This window comes from Hibiscus syriacus, unplaced genomic scaffold (genome assembly GCF_006381635.1).
Source record: "Hibiscus syriacus cultivar Baekdansim isolate YM2019G1 unplaced genomic scaffold, ASM638163v2 tig00112407_pilon, whole genome shotgun sequence".
Classification (NCBI taxonomy): domain Eukaryota; kingdom Viridiplantae; phylum Streptophyta; class Magnoliopsida; order Malvales; family Malvaceae; genus Hibiscus; species Hibiscus syriacus.
Window position 1 is genome coordinate 1,148,583 of NW_024063324.1, and position 19,582 is coordinate 1,168,164.

General features: G+C 32.5%; 1 protein-coding gene across 1 annotated transcript; it reads right to left on the reverse strand.

The window, feature by feature from the left end:
- Nucleotides 1–8,157: 8,157 nt before the first annotated feature.
- Nucleotides 8,158–10,409, reverse strand: LOC120179203 (WRKY transcription factor WRKY24-like). Its single transcript, XM_039184863.1, has 5 exons — nt 10,056–10,409; nt 9,736–9,927; nt 9,029–9,645; nt 8,783–8,944; nt 8,158–8,587 (listed from the first exon to the last, which is right to left on the reverse strand). The coding sequence occupies exons 1-5, from the start codon at nt 10,392–10,394 to the stop codon at nt 8,161–8,163; spliced, it is 1,737 nt and encodes a 578-aa protein (XP_039040794.1). The 5' UTR covers nt 10,395–10,409; the 3' UTR covers nt 8,158–8,160.
- Nucleotides 10,410–19,582: the final 9,173 nt, after the last annotated feature.

Consider the following 19,582-nt stretch of genomic DNA (forward strand, 5'->3'; position numbering starts at 1 on the left):
TTGGAGTCTGTAGAACTCTCATCTGATTTGATTCTCTGACGGAGAATACAACTAATTCATGTCTGGTTTAAAGTTGAAAACCATAATCTCTACCTTTCTTTGATGGTGCTTAATTCTATGAAGCACTAATTCTCTTAATCATCTGAGATTTTTTTTTCTTAGCTCTCTCTAGAGCTTTAACACGATCAACCATTTCTTGAAATGAGAACAATTTCAAAACTAGTAAAACTCTTTTAATTTAAGGCACAAGCCTTAAACAATTAATTACATGTATCCCTCTTAATCAGAATCAACTCAACAATAAATATGTTTAACTTATTAAACTTATACTCATACACAATGCAATTTTCCTAGGTTCAAACTCAGGCATTATAATTTCCCTTTAGGGGGAATCGGTTCCCTACTATGGGGGTATCGGTTCCCTCATGACATTCTGGAAATTTGTGTTCGTTTGAAGGGGTATCGGTTCTCCCCTTGAATGGGTACCGATTCCCCTAGCCCAGAAATCATATTTTTAGCTAAAAAATCACTTCATTTTCAGCTCAACACTTCATACTCCACTCCCTTTAATATTCCTAACTTTCATACACATACTTAAACTCATTTCTACTCCATAATAACTTCTTTAAACTCAAAATTGTATCATTTACATGGCATTCAAGAATCACACTAAATTTCCAACATGTTCTACAAACAATAATCACATCACTTGATCTTTTAACATCCTTATGGTGACAATTTTCTACCATAATCTAGCTTACCCACTTAGTAACGAAACTATTCAATTTAACTTCTTCACTTTGGAGAAATGAACACTTTCTCACATTATTTTCCTATCATTTAATCAAATGTTTATAACAATAGAACATTTCTCGAATTCACCCTTGAACTCGAGTGTTCTCAACTCTTTTCAATACATTCCTTCTATGAAATATATAAGTATAAAATTAAAAACACATCATAATATCATTCAACATCATGAAACATTTTCTAATCTTGTACAGGCACTCCCTGAGGTTTTTCGCTCTTCTCCCTGCCTGGCCAGGGCAGGTGAATGCTATTACCTTCAGTCTATTGCCTTGTGCTTCACTTTATAAGCTCTCATTATCATACAGATAATATAACATAGCATTTTAATTCTATTAGCAAGACAGTACACTCCTTACCCTATCAGATTAGAAAATTTTTCACTTTGTGTTGGCATGTATACTTTTTAAAACACTTTTAACTTCGTTTTTAGCCTAGAATCGGCTAAACCGTAGCTCTGATACCATTAAATGTAACACCCCAACCCGTACTCGACCCGAATACGAGTTCGAGATGTCACATTACCTTTTTAAGACGTTTTTCCTTACAAAATATCAAAACATTTGAACTTATATTAAGAAAGATACGATCATGTATTGTTCAATTGTGTTTGGTATAAAATTTTGAGGCAAAAACGTATTTATAAACAGTAAAATACGGTATGAACAGTATCGTATGAACAGTACCTGCTACAGTACTTTCGGTAAAATACTTATAAATTTGTATAACATCTCTATTTACATATAAACATTACAAAACTTAATCATGTGATTTTACAAAACCGATTAAAACATATCGGATTTAAACCTTTATTTACATGCCAACCACTATCATTGTTACAAAATACATATTATACATTTATTTTCTGATCTGATCTTTGGAAAGGAGAAACTGACCTGTCTGGCATAACTTTTACCAATCTTCCTCTTCTCGGAACCTACGCGTGAAACAATCACACGCTAAGTCGTTGACTTAGTGAGGCATACAAAACATAAACTATAACCATCTATCATTTTATATAAACAAAAGGTATACATATGCCAATATTATCATATCTTATAAAAACATATATCATTAACATGCTTTTCAATACTCATGTTATTGTTACTAATTCCTGGTGATCATATAAGCATGTGTTGAACATTTCTATACATATCTTAAAACACATAACATCCTATAATCCATGCAATACCGTTCATATCACCACAAGCATATGCATCTTATATATTGTATTTGTTATTCTCTTTATTAGCCTATGGTACACTGGTGAGAACTGAAGGTATGTGAGTACACTGAGGTTGTGCACAAATGCTGTCACCACAGCTCGTATAAATTGCATCGAAGTGCTATGTAGAATTTGTCCCGAAGGGCCGCGTAGAAATGCACCGAAGTGCCACGTAGAATTGCACCGTAGTGCCATATAAGATTGTCCATAAGGACCACATATAAATTCCTTAAGAATCATATACATATACCAAAGATCAAGTAAGTGTCTCAAAAGACCTCATACATGCTCCAAAGAATACATATACGTCCTGAAGGACCACGTAGAATTTATCCCGAAGGACCGCGTAGACCCTCTACTCTTGGCATGCCAACTATACCTATAGCTCTCATATCATATAACATGGGCATTATTCTTATGTTTCATATATTCATGTACTCATATCATTGCTCTTATGATCACATATCCCATGTGCATATAATCACGTAGTTTACTTTCATGTCACTTTTCATATGAATTCATATTCATATGTCACATAGCTCGTATCACTTTGCATGGATTCACATAAACATATATATCATTTGATTCATGTCTTATTCTTATATCATCATATATATTTCATCACCTAACCTCATATCATATAACATGCTTTATTCTCTTATGTTCACATGACATATAATGCATACAAATTATATTTACATATGTCTTTACTCACAAATTCATATATCATACAAATCATGTCATCTCTTGTTCTCATATGCTTCACATGCATCACATATATCATATAGCACATATCAGTTCATATAATCAAGTATACATTTCATGTCATTCACATCCTTATAATCAATACTCCATACACTATAACTATTGGAAATAGACTTATCACAAGTCCAATTTCTTATATTCTTATAAACTAAAATGCACTCATAAAAATCATATAACATTTTAGGAGTCACTTCTTACCATAGTAACTCCGTCATTGGCTCATCGCAAGCCAATATTTTTCGATCGCATAAGTATAATTAAATTGCACTCAACTTAGCCTTGCTTTGATTCGATCCTAATCCTTTGATTATTCCGGAACTTGTTTAGGCTCAATATCTACATAAATATATCATTTCAAAACAACTATCAGAAGCCTAAACTTTGAACTTGATGTTAATAACTTAAACCGGTTTAATGAATCAAATTCCATTTTTTTATTTAGGGGGAATCGATACCCCCCAGGGGGAATCTGTTCCCGGGGAATCGATACCCCCCAGGGGGGAATCTGTTCCCCCTGCACAATCTGGAAATTTCGTTTAAACCCAGAAAATCACTGTTCATGCCCGAAAATTCACTATAACAACTTAAATTCTTCATGTTTCATTCACTTTTCTATTCTTAACTCAAATATACATACTTAAACTAATTTATATCCATTTATTTCATCTTAAACCTTAAAATTCTATTCTCCATATAGAAATCAATAATCATACCAAATTTTTCATGTTATCCAAACTTAATTCTAACACTTCTAACTTCTTATTCTCATAGATGACAAGTAAAATTCAACTTATCAATTCTATTCCAAGATTTCATTCAAGAACTCAAAATCTTTAATCTCTCCAATACCTTTCATCTTATTGTTTTAGAACAAATTAAGCTTTCCTTAAGCTTAATTATCATCTAGTGATCAAAACCCAACCTTTAATTCAACAAAAATAGAAACTCACCTTTGCCTAGTCTTCCACGGTTGGAGAAGAAGAAAGGAGGAAGAAGATGAAATGTTTTCATCTTCACACGTTTTTATCTCTTATTAAAGGGATAAAAATATCTTTCATGACAAATGACCATTTTGCCCTTTAATTCTTTGGATAATTACTATAAACTTTCAAGAAATATCCCCAAATAAATCATTGAACTATTCAACTATTTTACTTTAATCATCAAATTTTGAAAATTTACGATTTGGTCACTAACCCGTAATTTGGGATGTTACATTATATATCTTGATTTATCAGTTATGGAAATGGGTGTCCATTTCCTGAGACGAACTGGGTGCAAGCGATTCATTAGCAAAAGGAAAAAACGTCCATCAATGCAATATTATCATCTTCTCCCATTAATTAGAGAAGAGAAAATTCTTTCAACTCGTCTTCATCAATACCGTTTGGATCTCACAGTATACACAATCGTTGTCATTGATTTCATTGATGTAGCATGTTTCAGTCATGTTGCATGTGTGTAGATATTGACTAAGACTATTCTTCTATCACAATAATATCAATTACCAATCTTCTATTCAGTGATGTCATTCCTTAAATTTTTGTTGATTTCATTCAGTGTTGAGATTATTGATAGGATATCTCTACAATCATTATTCTTTACACAATAATCATGTATCATCGTATGACTCATGTGCATCAATAAACCAATATACCTTAATACACAATAATGATGATCATATTAAATACCGTCTAAAACTAAGAAATTTAATATACAACCGACAACAATCACACTACAAAACTGATTTTCATAAATTATATAGAGGTCATTCGTACGTAGGATGATTAATATTTTTTATTTCATTATAAATATCGAACTCAACAATTTAAATGTAACAGATTATATTTTTATCCTATATAATATAATCTTTCAAGTATTTATCAAACAAAAGTGTAGATACTTATGAAAACAAATTAATTCAATATCAATTATTTTATAATAAATTTTTTAATATAATATTATGATATATCTTGTCATCTAAGATAAAGATGTGATCGGCTGAAATATTTTTATCATACATGATAAAAATAATATTATTTCTAGAACTTGTAATATTTGCATGCTATTTTCATAGTTATATTTGAAATGAATAATGTTCTTATAAATTAACCAATAATTGGCAATTTTATTTAAAAAATACCCAAATAATTAAAAAATCATTATGACACCATTTTTTCAATATTTACCAAACTAACACCCTTTCTATAATCGAGGTAGGGAGGCGTATTTCCCCAAACGCGCTTTGCACATGTGGCAAAAAAAGTGCATCCCAAGGGACGCGCCTTTGTTGAGGTGGCCACATGGGAAGCGTATCCCATGGAGCAAGCCTTTCCCAAATTTCCATAAAATATATTTAAAAAAAATATGCTTTAAAAAAATTAAAAAAATTAAACTATAAGGATCAACAATGTAATTTGATAGAAATTAGATACTTCAGTTTAAGAGCCTAATGGTTTAGTTTATATAGGCATAGTGGAGTGCATATGTTATATTTACTAATAATGTGGGATAAAGTTCTTCTACCTTTTTTCATGTAATCTTTAATTTTTTAATTTTATTTAATTTAATAAGTTAGATTTTTTTTACTATTGAAATATAAATTAGAGTTCATATTAATTAAAATTGAATATTTTTTATATGTTAAAATATTTAAATATTTAATTTTTATTATGAGTTAAATTTTGTTAAAGAAATATTTTGATGGGAATATTTTTTATATTAAGTTTGTTATAGTTACTAATTGGTTATGAAATTGAGCATTTTGTGTAACAAAATAATTCTATTGATGCTACTTGAAAGAAAGTGGCACACTTATAGGTTTATTTCTTATGCATATGATCAAGAAGTAAATTGAAGTAGGTGACAAACTTTATGAAATTTAGGGCTAACTAAGCCTTGTAAGTTTTCATTACCCGAAAGAACTATGTTTCTTGTATTGGTTTTGGTATAGTTTCTTGTAGTGATTTTAGTCTTCCTCAATAAAAAAGATATAGTTTGTTACTTTGTTTCGTGTAGAATAAGGAATCATGCGATTTTGGTTATAATATTTTCATCAAAAATATTTCTTTAACAAAATTAACTCATAATAAATAAATAAATAAATATTTAAAAATTCTAACATATAAAAGATATTCAATTTTAATTAATATGAGCTCTAATTTATATTTCAATAGTAAAAATTAAAAAAAAACTCTAACTAATAGATTAAGTAAAATTTAAAAAAATTAAAGATTACGTGGAAAAAAGGTAAAAAAAAAAAAACTCTATCCCACATTGTTAGTAAATATAACCTAAGCATTCCACTAGGTATAATGGTTAAAATAATGTCTTTAAAAAAGAAATTTCTCAAAATAGTCCATCTCGAGTATTATTTCCCATACTAGGGTAATTGCTACAGTAACTTTAGAAGACTCCAAGTTAACATGGAGACTTTAGTTGAAGACTCCAAGTTAACGTGAAGTCTTTAGTTGAAGAATCCAAGATTACTATGCGTCTTTAACCTTGGGAAAGCTAGACTCTAGTGTTGCATGGATTTTTCAATTGAAAACTCCAAGATTGCCATCAGTCTTTCCTTAATATTGTAGCAATAACCCTATATCGAGAAATAATATGATAAGAGTCTTATAAGATAAATTATTTTTTTCCCGATGCTCTACATGAGCAAGGAAGCCCCACTCCACTTTACTTATATAAACTAACACCATTAGGCTATTAAACTCAATGATCAAATTTATATCAAATTACATTGTTGATCCTTGTAATTTTATTTTTTTAATTTGGTTTAAAGTTTATTTTTTAACATATAGTTTATGGAAATTTAGGAAAGGCTCGCCTTTTGGGATGTGATTCTCATGTGTCATACCACCTCAGCAAATGCGTATCCCTTAAGATGTGCTTTTTTGCCACATATGCAAAGAGCGTTGACTACCTCCATTGATTTTAGAAAAACCGTTAGTTTGATAAATACTGAGAAAAGAGTTTCAGAGTGGTATTTTTAAATTATTTGGGTGATTTTCGAATAAAATTGTCAATAATTTACTTTGGACTACTCTTTTATAGATCAAACATAAACATTCCAAAATCTTGCAGTGGTCCATTGGTGATTGCTTTTTCTTAGTCTGTCTGTGCTTTCTTAAACCTTGAAATTTGGGAATGGTTGGGATCTAACCCAGCATTAAACTATAAGACAATGATTAATTAATAAGGAACAAAAACAAAAACAGCCCCATAATTAATTATTATAATTAACAATGCTTAATGATGGGATTAAGGAACAGCAAAAGTAAATGTAGATAGATATTAGATAGCCGCGTCGATGTGGACGTGTATGTTACTGTTGATATTAGGTGAACGAGGGGCCACCGGAAACTTTTTCTTTAAATGCAGAGCACCGTGTGCGCCACGGAAATGTCCCACCACTCCATATTTCTATGGAAGTTTAGTATCTTAACCATTTTTTTTCGTTTTCATCATATAATTAATTTTTAAAAAATAATATTTGATTTTTTAATTTTTAATTTTTAAGAAAAATATCATATCAATAGTTTAATTAATTTTTTTTAACAATGTTTGATAAATTTAAAAAAAATATAAACGAGTATTGTTGGGATATTAAACATGTAGTTTAGGCTATTTTATTTGAATTTTGCAATATCCTTAAATTGGGGGTAATGGTTAAAATAATGTCTTTAAAAAAATTTCTCAAAATAATCCATCTTGATTATTATTTCCCATATTAGAGTAATTGTTACAATACCTTTAGAAGACTACAAGATTACATGGAGTCTTCAACTCGTTTTTAACCTTGGAAAGCTAAAGGTTTCAGAATTACATGGAATCTTCAGTTGAAGATTTCAAGATTATCATACATCTTTCTTTAATACTGTAATAATAATTCTATATCGAAAGGAGAAATTATTTTTTTGCAATGCTCTACATGAGCAAGGAAGCCCCTTCAATTGCCGTTTATCGAATGTCCACATTCATTCGGGACGGAAGCATCCATCTGTTTATCTGCAAGCTGACCTTTACTAAAATATCCTCAGCTCCACATTTTTGACCCGTTCAAACCTCTCTATTCAAATCTGGCTTACGAAACTCATGACGATTCAACTATGATATCATGACGTATCATTTTAACAAATTTTCTTTATAAAATGAATCACTGGCATGTGATACAAGAAAAACGAAATTATCATGTTCGTGTTCGTGTTCACCCCAAGGCAGAGTGGCCTCAAAACAATCAAAAAATAGTATACTTTTACTCCTAATTCAAAATAGTGGAATATACAACAAACAAACAGAATGTAATTAATTAAATGAACCTGAGCTTCTTGTTCATATGCTTTTTTGGACTAATTTCAGTATAGCAATGAGTCGATGAACGCTTCATCTTTCGGTTCTTCCTTGGTTCTGGAGAACATATTGTTTACATCATGTTGTTGATTCATCAGAGACCCTCCAAAGTTTCCGAATCCCGAGAATCCGAAGTTCCCGGCACCCTGCAACATCTCCGGCATGAAAGGTGACTCACCTTCCGATGCCCTCAAACCACGAAGAGGATTGTTGCTCATCGGGTTGTTAACGGGTGATGTCCTTATTGCCAATGCCCCATTGTTGGTGTCGGGTAAAGGTCTATTGACCAAATGGTTGCCGCTGCCGCGAGCTGCCGGGACATCGTGGTTGTGCTTCCCTTCATAGGTTGTGATCACTGCCCTAAGATCGTGTGAGGCTCTCTCCACATGCTTTCTCACCGGACATCCTGGATGTGTGCACTTGTAGTAGCTCCTGTAAATATTGCAGGTCAAAACTTACAACACCAAAACCAATAAAGAAACAGATGACTTTAAAGCATTCCCCATTGAAAACACTTTTAAATCTCTAATCTATCCAAACGACAGACAGATACGACCCAGTTTTTAAGGCATGAAAACACTAAGTCATCCTTGTAACAATTGTCACTTAAATGAAGCCGAAATTTACCTTGGGTTTGGGTTTCCCTTGACCACTTTTTGCCCATATTTTCTCCATCTGTATCCATCGTCCAAAATATCAATGTCACTGGTCGTTTGAACTACAACTCTTGGTTCCCTCACGGTTCTACTCCCAGGAGCTGAAATTCCTTCATTTTCACCTTCACTCCTCCTGAAACAACAAGTATTATCAATGTTAGTTCAGCACAACAGCAAGCAGGAAGACAAGAATTTACAAGATGAAATACAAACATACCATCTTTTGGCCTCAGGCTCGTCTTCATCGAATTCGTCTCCTCCGGATTTAGTCTTCTGAGAACCCTCAAAATCATCATCCCCAACTGATATAGAAGAATTCTCGGGTGTTGCAACGGAATCCATGTGTCCACTGCCATAAGTTATAAGTGAATGCTCCTGAATCTCGGAGCTAGCAGCACTAGAGGTCTGAATCGCAATAGAAGCCGATGATCGCCTCGTTGACTGAGGCTTAGGATGGTTATGGCTACCCTTGTAAACTATCTCGGTTATCTGCCCGTCTAAGGAACGCTCAACTTTCTTCTTTGTTGGGCAATTGGGGTACGTGCACTTGTAGTAACTTCTTGGATTCTCGCTTCCTTTCACTTGCTTTTGTCCATATTTCCTCCAGTTGTATCCATCGTCGGATTTCCTGTTCCCTCTAATTGACTGAGATTGCTGCTGCTGGTAATTTCCGTAATCCGATTGGAAGCTTTGGGATTGGGAGTTACTTTGAATGTTGGCAATCTCAGGGGAGAAGCTCTGCATCTGATTGTACTCGGATTTTACCATGTTCTTCCCCGAGGAAAAATCGTTTTCCTTGGCGGATTCTTTCAAACACCATGCTTGCTGTTGTGCCTGAATCAATAAATTCAATGAAAAATGTTCTTTCTTTCTTAAAAAAAAAGATCAAGGGACTTGAATTGCTTTGAAGAAGGATTTACATACAGTTTGAATCGCGTTGGCTGACGATTGAAACACGGTTGAAGAATCGGCGGCTGGTCTCGGCTGAGTTTGGAAAGAGAAATCGTAGTTATTATTGTCTTCTCGTTTGACGTTCTGCTGGTTATTTCCAGAACTTGATTTCCAGTTTAAGAAAGCTTGAGGTGGAAATGTTCCGGTGGTAGGAGACGGCAGAATCTGTACGTAAGACAAAAATATAAGAATCACCCATCAATCAAAACAGCTTTATAAATCCAATCAGATAATACAAAAAAATGAAAGCTTTGTAGAATAAAAATAATAATTTATGATGCAAAGATTCTTACGTTAGAAGCGTTCAACAAAACAGGAGAGTCCAAGAGCTCGGCGGGGCTGAGTCCGGGGGGGATAGCAAAGTAAGAAGAAGGAGACACCTGAGGAGGAGAGATAGGCAGTGAAGGAGGAGGAAGAGACTTAAACTTGGGGACACCGGAGCCGGTTCTCTCAGCAATCCGATCGGACAAGGACAACCCGCCTCCACGCTTGGCGTCGTTGGAAGAAGGATTATCGTCGGCGCCGCCACCGGAAGCGAGGAGATCAGAGAAAGACGTAGTCATGAAGGGGTGAGCGGAGAAACTGAAGGCGTTGGAATTGGCGGAGGAATCAAAGCTGGTGTAAGAAGCCATAAACAGAGAGGAAAAGAGAAGAAAATGTGTGAAGAGTGATATATGGCGGAGGTGAAGAAGAGAAGATGGTCACGACTCACAAAGGCCCCCCCCCTTTTTTTTCTTATTCTTTTTTTGTGTTAAGGGGGAGTTTCTGGGAAGTTTAAAGGCAAGTTTGAACGTTGAAAAGAGTAGACCAGTTTTGGTCAAAACTCGTGGGGACGGCGGCTCACTCTTCACCATTTAATGTCATCCAACTTTCATTAGTGCTAAGCTCTTTGTATTCCTTCACCTACTAACTACTAATTACCATCAACCTTATTATCCTAATCTAAATCACTTCATTCAACACAAAAAATACGAAACATCAGGCACACTATTACATCTTTTATTGGTACAGTCATAACTAACTATAAATTTGGCCATTATTTATTTTTCAGTTAATTTGTTTCCTAAAAGAAAAAATTATTTCATATACTCGGTTCACCAAATCATTCGTGTCTCAATCAATAATATTTTTTCATCTCAATTTTTTAAGATGAATCTTTGTTTATATCTTACGTGTAAATAAACAGTAGACAATTATTTGAAAGTTATTTTAAAATTGATAGAGGTGATTTAATGGGATCATAGATGACATTGTGAACCGAAACTATAAAATAATTTCTTATATTTTACGTTAATATGATATTGTTTATTTTACATTTTAATTAAATAAATAATTTAATAAACATATAAAAAATTAATATGAAATACACACAGACTATTATATAAAATTATTAAATCGATTTCGTCAAAATTTTAAAATTTTAATCAACAATTTTATTAAATGACAACTATGCGACTCTTTTTAAATGGTTGAGTATCAACTTAACTTTTATCTTTCTAAAGGTTAAAATTAAATTTAATTAAAAAATAAAAATTAAATTGATAAGCATATAAAAGTTAAGGACTATATGAACATTAAATCTTTTCGTTTTTGAAATAATAATAATGTGAATGTGATATTACCACTAATCTAAGCTATGCTGATAAGATTTAATCTTCAATATTTGATCGAATAATTAATAGATACATCTATAAAGATAAAATGATGATACTACAATATTGTTACATATGATTATTTGATGTTGTATTATTATCTTATTATTTAAAATTAAAAAAATTAAAATATAACTTCAGAGATTTGAACTCAAGTTAAATGAAAAGAAAATTAAATGGTTAATCATCAATAAAAATACATTATTAAATGAAAAGATAAAATTAATATTATTGACATTTAATCTCATAAAGTGTTTAATCAATAAAAATATTAATAGTTAACTAATTAATATTTTTCATTTAAAATATTATAAAAAACAAATAATTATCTCATCAAACGATAAAAATAGATTTTATTATTATTTTTGTTATTATTAATTTTGTTGTCTGCTGATGTGATTTCGTTTTTAGAGACGCAAAATAACCAACAATATTTGCTGCAGAAAAAACAACATAACCTTTTTTTAAAGACACTAATTAAATACAGTAATCTAACGGATGGCAGACAGCTAACGTGCAAATCCAAGTTTTTCCTAACACATATCTCTATATAAAAAAATATCATCACGTCCTATATAGTAACATATTATTAAAATTTTATATTAAGATACATCATTAAATAAATTATTTTTTATTAAAAATATAAATTATATGTGTATCTAAATTGTTACTTTTATTTTGTTTTAGTATTTAAATTTTATTTTTTAAAAGTCATTAACGGTAATATTTATATGACATGATTTGTCAATTTTTTAATTATCACATCATCTTTTTTATCTGTTAATATTTTTTTATTAATTTTATTCAACTAATTAAGTTGTGACACATGTCACCAACTATAAGGATAAAAAGATAGAAAACATGTTTGATCCTAGTATAAATTAAACTTATGTCTCTTACATCATATATAAATTACTCAATCATCAAGCTAAGTTAGTCATTTGAATAAATTTCATCACATTTTGTATTTAACTTATATAACGATATCACCATAAAATTAAAATTTTTCGATGATTATATGATTCAAATATGAGACACTTTAAATTAGTGACCGAAAGCTTAGTCATTCAACTATAGTGTAAATACTTTTTTTATATTGAACTTAACATCTATTTATATCATTATAAAATTAAAAGACTAATTTTCACTTTATTTAAAAATAAAAATAATTTAGATAATTTATAAAATTATATTACTTATTTATTTGAAATAATATTTTTTAAATTATCTATTTAATTTAAAAAAAATTTAAGGTTAATTATACATTTAATATCTAATTATCACTTTGGTTATGTATAATATTATTTAAAATTAAACAGATAATTTAAAAAAATATTATTTTAAAAAAATAAATAATATATTTTTAAAAAAATAAATATATACTTTTATAATATTATAAATATACTTTAATAATGATTTCATATAAATTTTATACATATATATATATATTATTTAATTATTTTTTATTTTAAAATAAAATGAAAATTAATCTTTTAATTAATGATGATATAAATGAGTATTCATTTTTTTTAACTATGGGACGCACAACTGATGCTCAGCAGATAAACATGCAATTAATAAACAATAAACAATAAACAAAATAAAAACGCCATAAAAAACGAAAAAAGAACTACTGCTTTCCCCTTCCTTATCTCCAAAGAGTGAAGAGATGAAGCGCTCGCAATAGAGAGAGAAAATGAAATAAAATCAAGCCTAGGAAAACCTCTGAAGTCCAATCGAGAGAAGCTACGGTGGATCCAGACACCTCCTATCCTCAACAGCTTGGAGCTCCACTTGCATGGGGGCTTCCTCCACCCAATAATGGTCTAATGAGTCGAAGGTTGATGCAGCGGCGAGAAGTTGAGTGGTTGTGTTGCCCAGTCGAGGCGTGAACCGAAAGGAACAAGAACTGAAAACTTTCGACCGGCGGCGCTCCTCCAGGATCAACGCACTGATTACCAACAGATCTGGTCCCGATGAAGAGAGCTTTCGATCACTGTTCTTGAGTCTCCCTCCACGATTACTTCTCGGAATCCCATCTCAATAGCAAAGATGATGGCATGCACGGTCGCCTGAGCTTCGGCCATGAATGCCGAGGTAATCCTTTGGCTTTTCCTTCGATATGCACCCATTATAAGACCTGCACTGTTTCTAATCACGACCCCTGACCAAGTAATTCCTTGCCTTTGCGAATATCAGGTGTCAAAGTTCACTTTCACCTACGGTGGAATCGGGGGTTGCTACCGTATGACCGGTGAAGATATCTGAGCAGGGGGGCTAGATGGATACCAAAACAAAATCATGGCATTGAGTTCTGACCAAGGTAATAAGCTCTTCAAACCTCATTGTTGACCATTGTGATAAGCGTTGTTACAGGCAAACCATAGAGCCCAAATAGTTGTTACAATCTCAGCATGCTTAGTAGTAGGAACATGATCAAATAACCATCCTAACCGATCAATTAACAATACACCAGAAAGATGACTAGGCCAGTGATAATTTAACCCTTGCCACACTGAACGAGCTAAATGACAATCTCGACTAATATGAATTCCAGATTCAGCAACGTTAATGCGCGTGGGCAAAACGGGTCTGCAGTGATACGCTTATTATATAAATTTTGTTTTGTCGGAATAAAATTCTTAACATATCTCCTAACCTGTAATTTGATTTTACGTTGACAATTGCAAGCCCAAATGTGCCTTAGCACGGCTGAAATCAACAGGGAGATAATGATCCGATCAAAGAAGTAAGCGGTATCCATTCTGAACGATATAGACGCCCGTTTTCCCACCACTCCAAACATGACAATCTCTCTACTCAAAACTGGAGAGTGGAATCCCCAAAATTAGATCTGCCTCTGAAGCAATGAATAAATCATTAACCAACTGCTGCTTCCAAATTTTGCATTCAACGTCAATCAGGTCCGCAACTTTGACTACGGATTCATCGACAGGGGATGCAACTTGTTGAGGAAACTCCATTGGTAACCAGAAATTGTTCCAAACAAAGATGGAATCTCAAGAACTAACCTTCCATCTCAGTCCTAACTCGAGCAAACCTCGAGCACACCAAATGTTGCGCCAAATGTACGATGGTGTGGCACCCAGCCATGCGGTTAAGAAATCCCGTGGGGAAATATTTAGCCCGAAGAAGCCGACCAACTAACGAGGATGGGTTCGTGATCAATCTCTATCCCTGTTTTGCCAACAACACCATATTAAACTTAACCAAGTCTCGGAAACCGATCCCACCATTCTCCTTTAAATGACATAACAAATCCCAAGAACACCAATGAATGCCCATGCGATTATCGGACTTATCCCACCAATAACAAGCCATATGCTTTCAAGAGCTGCACCCAGACTCTTTGGTAGTAAGAAACATTTCATTGTTTATATGGGTATGGTTTGGTAAATGGATTTAATGATGATTTCCTTTTCCCCTTTAGAGAGAGCTTGAATACTCCAACTACAATGTGTCTATTAAATGTATCCTTCGTACTAGCAAAAGCTGCTATCTTGTTACGACCTACAATCGCTGGGAGAAATTGTTAGTTTTATTGAATAGAGCAATTATTCCGAGTTACAATAAATGTTTACAATCATACTCATAAACTAAACACATAATTAGGATATTTTTCTATAATCATTAACACAAGAAACTAGCCACTTAAGATCGAATAAGGATCATATAAGTAAAAGGTTAAAAACCTAACTAAATAACTCGAACAGAAGATAGATATGAACAAATACGACTGAATTGAGAAATGAATCATAAAAGGGAATCAAAATACTATCAACATACCGCAAATCAAAGTCAAACACACGAGAAAACTATTCACAAATACAATTGTGTATCCAAATCCAATTTGAGAGTCTAAATCAGGGAAGATCAACAAGATGGAAAATAAGTGAGACGATATTGAATCCAACCTTGAGAAAAGATAAACAAAAAGAAACTGCCAAATAATCAATAAAAAATTGAAAATGTACCAAAAGGCAGAAGAAAACATACCATGAAAGCAAAAAAAAGCGTGCTATGAAGGTAAGATTATTATAAACTAAAAAACAAAGATGTGATGTAACAAAAATAAAAAAAATAAGGAATATCAACCGTTGACAACCAACACTAAAATTGGTATAGCCGCCGACCTAGCCAAATGAAAGAAGGAAAAGTGAGTGACACATTTAGGAAGAGAAAAAACTCTAGGGGAAAGAAAACCTTATATAAATTTATGTATTACTCACCCTAAAGATTCTAAGTAAGTATTAAGTTCGATATAATAAAAATTAATTCGCATTATAATTAACTGATAAAGCTTTCGGTCATTAATTTAAAATGTCTCATATTTATAATCATCGAAAATATTAATTTTGTGATGGTATCATTATATAAGTTAAATACAAAATGTGATAAATTTACTTAAAGCTTACTGTTTGAGTGATTTATATCACATGTAAGCGACCCAAGTTTCATTTATACTTAGTACAATAACTTTTATTTTTTTCATAGGTGATGACACATATCATCACCTAATTGATTGAATACAATTAATTGAAAAATTCTGACAAATAAAGGAAATTAAGATGTGGTAATTTAAAATAATAGAAAAACTGACATGTCATGCCTCATAAGCATTGTCATTAATGATTTTTTTAAAAAAAATTAAAGTTTAGATATTAAAATGAAACAAAAGTCATAATTTATGTAAAAAAAATGTGTAATTTATCCTTTTTATATTTACTTAATAAGGGCAATTTAGTTAGTACTGTGCTATGTTGTACGACGTGCATTGTATACTCATCCCTCAATATATGTATTTCATAGTATTATGAATTAATTCTATATAATTTAATTAATTTTTTAATAATGATAATAATTATTATTATCAGATTATTTTATTTTAATATAATTTTAAAAAATAATTAAAAAAATAGGGTAACATACACAAATATTCCCCGACTATAGTATATTGCTTTATTTGAGTCATTTTGACTATTAAAAGTTACAAAATGATCTCTCGACTATAAGGAGTTGCTTTGTTGAGTCCCTCAACTATGAAAAGTTACAAAATGGTCACTCAACTATTCATTATGTTCCAAACACGTCATTTTCTGTTAAAAATTAACGGTTGTCTAAGCTGAACGTTAACATGTTGAATGAGATATAATAGTCGTTTGAGATTATGAGATCATATTTTATCATATCTCAGTCAACGGGTTAACGTATAACTCAAACTACCGTCAAATTTTTAATGGAATAGAACAAGTTTAGAACATAATAAATAGTCGGGTTATCACTTTGTAACTTTTAATAGTGAAGGGACTCAACAAAGCAATTCGATCTATAGTCGAAGAGTCATTTTGTAACTTTTAATAGTCAAAGGACTTAATAAAATAGTATCCTATAGTCGGGGAGCCATTTGTGTACTTTACCCTAAAAATATTACTTAACAATAAAATGTAATATTAATAAATTTATACATCCTTATCATCTATTTATAATTATTTATTAAAATATAATTTTTACATAAATTATTATTAGTTACTCGCATCCAACAATTTCCTCACTACCTCCGGTCTAAGTTTATGCAGGATTTAGAACATTCCCTAGAGAAGGATTACCAACAAGTCTTATCCCAGGAAGAAATATTGTGGCTCCAAAAGTCACGCCTCGATTGGATTCTAAAAGGAGAACGCAATACTAAATTCTTTGACCTTACTACTATGATCAGGCGCAACTGTAACAAGAGTTTGAGCTTGATAATCGGAAATGTATGGACAACGGGAACTCAAGCCATTAGCCATCATGTAATTGATTACTGCAGTAAACTGTTCGCAACTAAGGATTATAAGAAATTGGGAGGTGCTTATGATAGATTTATTCCGAGGGTGACGTAGGAAGAGAAGTTTGAAATTGTGAATCGAATCTCCATGGAAGATTGTCGGAATGCTGTATTCGCAATGAAAAATCTGAAGTCCCCCGGTCCGAATGGCATCCAACCTATATTTTATAAAAGAAATTGGGACACAGTGAAAGACTGATTAACATTGTTATGTTTTGTGTCAAAAATTGCAGCATCACTCCATTATGGAATGGCGAAATAACGGATATAGTGGAACCTAAGCAAGGGCTTCGTCAATGAGATCCGCTCTCCCCTTAATGAGATCCGCTCTCCTCTTACTTGTTCATTCTCTTCATGGAAAGATTATTGCATATGATACTTGAAAGAGTCGAAGCTGGGTCATGGAAAGCTCCAAGGATCTCTAGGGGAGGCTCGCAAATCAACCATCTATTTTTCGCGGACGATCTTCTTCTCTTCGCCGAAGCAAAAACAAATCAGTTAACCATAATCCGAGATTGTTTGCAGGAATTCAGTCAGGCTGCTGGTTTGGAAGTAAACTTACAAAAATCAAAAACTGTTTATTTCTCCAAATATTGGAAAGGATATGGCAACTCAGTTAAGCGAGATATGCGGGATTCCACTGACGAGTAATTTGGGAACCTTCCTTGGTGTCCCAATAGTAGTGCATAAAAGGGTTAACGCTGAAACATATGCTCCTTTAGTTGAGAAGATTATGCGGAAACTGGCTGGATGGAAAGGACGTGTCCTCTTGTCGGCAGGGAGAAGAACCTTGATTCAGGCGGTGTCAGCTGCAATCGACATTAATTTCGATGACAGTTTGCAACAAAATCGATGGTATAAACAAAAACTTTTTGTGTGGGGGGCATGTCAAGTATACCCATAACCACCTTGTGAGTTGGGAGAGAGTTTGCAGACCGAAACATCAAGGGGGACTTGGCTTACGTAAAACTCAGTCGATGAACGTGGATCTTTTAGCCAAGAACAACTGGAAATTGTATCAACGACAAGACTTGATATGGTGCAATATCCATAGGGAGAAATATTTGAGGAATCATAATTTCCTGAGGCTCGGAAGAGCGGGAACAGATCTTCCATATGGAAGGGTCTGCTAAAAGTGCGTGACCTTATTAAGAGAAGTTGTAAATGGCAGCTTCGATCGGGTAATCAAATTCGTTTCTGGCATGATTGGAGGATGGGGGATGCGCCGTTGGTTCAAAAATATCGAACGATGGAGACAAACAACAGTAATGAGATGGTAGCTCAATTTATAATGGAAGAGAAAACTTGGAACCTTTGGGATATCAACTGTACGATCTTGGATGATACAAAAAAAAAATCAGATTCATGGCATTCCAATTCCAGTCACGGGGCAGGAGCAGAACCATGATCGGGTCCAGTGGGAATTCTCGAAAGATGTTAAGTTCTCTGTTTCCTCGCTTACAAAGTCGTTATCAATATGGAGAATAGGAGATGATCAACCAAATCTACAAAATAAAACTATCAAGATCAGGAGAATCGGTACTCGATGATGAGTATCGATATTGCCTTTAAATAAAGTAGTTGTTTTATGACCGTTGGGCTAAGAGTATTGATGCTGAGGTCATGATATCAATACTACTACATAAAGTAGTATCGATAGTCCTTTGAGTATCGGCACCAAAAATGTCTACTGAAATTGAACATATTTAGAACCCATAGGCAGTCTCGGTATTGCCATGAGAGTATCAATACTTCCCTTACCTTAGGTATCGATACTACAAGAACAATATCGATATTGTTCATGTGGTATTGATACTGTAAGAACAATATTAGTACTTCTTTTCTAGAAAATCACTTGTGTTCAAATTCAAGTTTTATGGACTTTGAATTATTTTCGAAAATTTTGAATAAATTCAATTTAGTCCAAACACATTTTGCCCTTAAAATTTGTTATATCAAAATAGGTTCAACATAAAATATGAGATTTAACGCACGAATCAAGCGACATCAATGATTAAGGGATTGTTATCCCTTGAGTTCTTGTGTTTGAGCACTGCAAATGTTAGAAGTATAAGCATTCGTTATCAAATAGTTGAGAGTATTTGAATAAACACTGCCTTATATTTACGTTAGATTTTTTTTAAATATGAGATTTAACTCGATTGTTATAGTGTGTTGAATCCCCAAAATTTTAAATTTAATTGATTATCTAATTGAGGACTAAATTAATTTAACATGTTAGTAATAAAATCCAAATATATATTCATACTAATTTTTTAACTATCACAATAGCTACTATAAAATATAAATGCAATTTATC

What these genes read in the sequence shown, in the direction of transcription:
- LOC120179203 (XM_039184863.1), bottom strand. Translation starts at nt 10,394, where the DNA reads ATGGCTTCTTACACCAGCTTTGATTCCTCCGCCAATTCCAACGCCTTC. An exon ending in CAGCCAACGCGATTCAAACT is followed by an intron (nt 9,646 to 9,735) that starts GTATGTAAATCC and finishes TTATTGATTCAG; the next exon opens with GCACAACAGCAAGCATGGTG. An exon ending in GAGCCTGAGGCCAAAAGATG is followed by an intron (nt 8,945 to 9,028) that starts GTATGTTTGTAT and finishes TTGTTGTTTCAG; the next exon opens with GAGGAGTGAAGGTGAAAATG.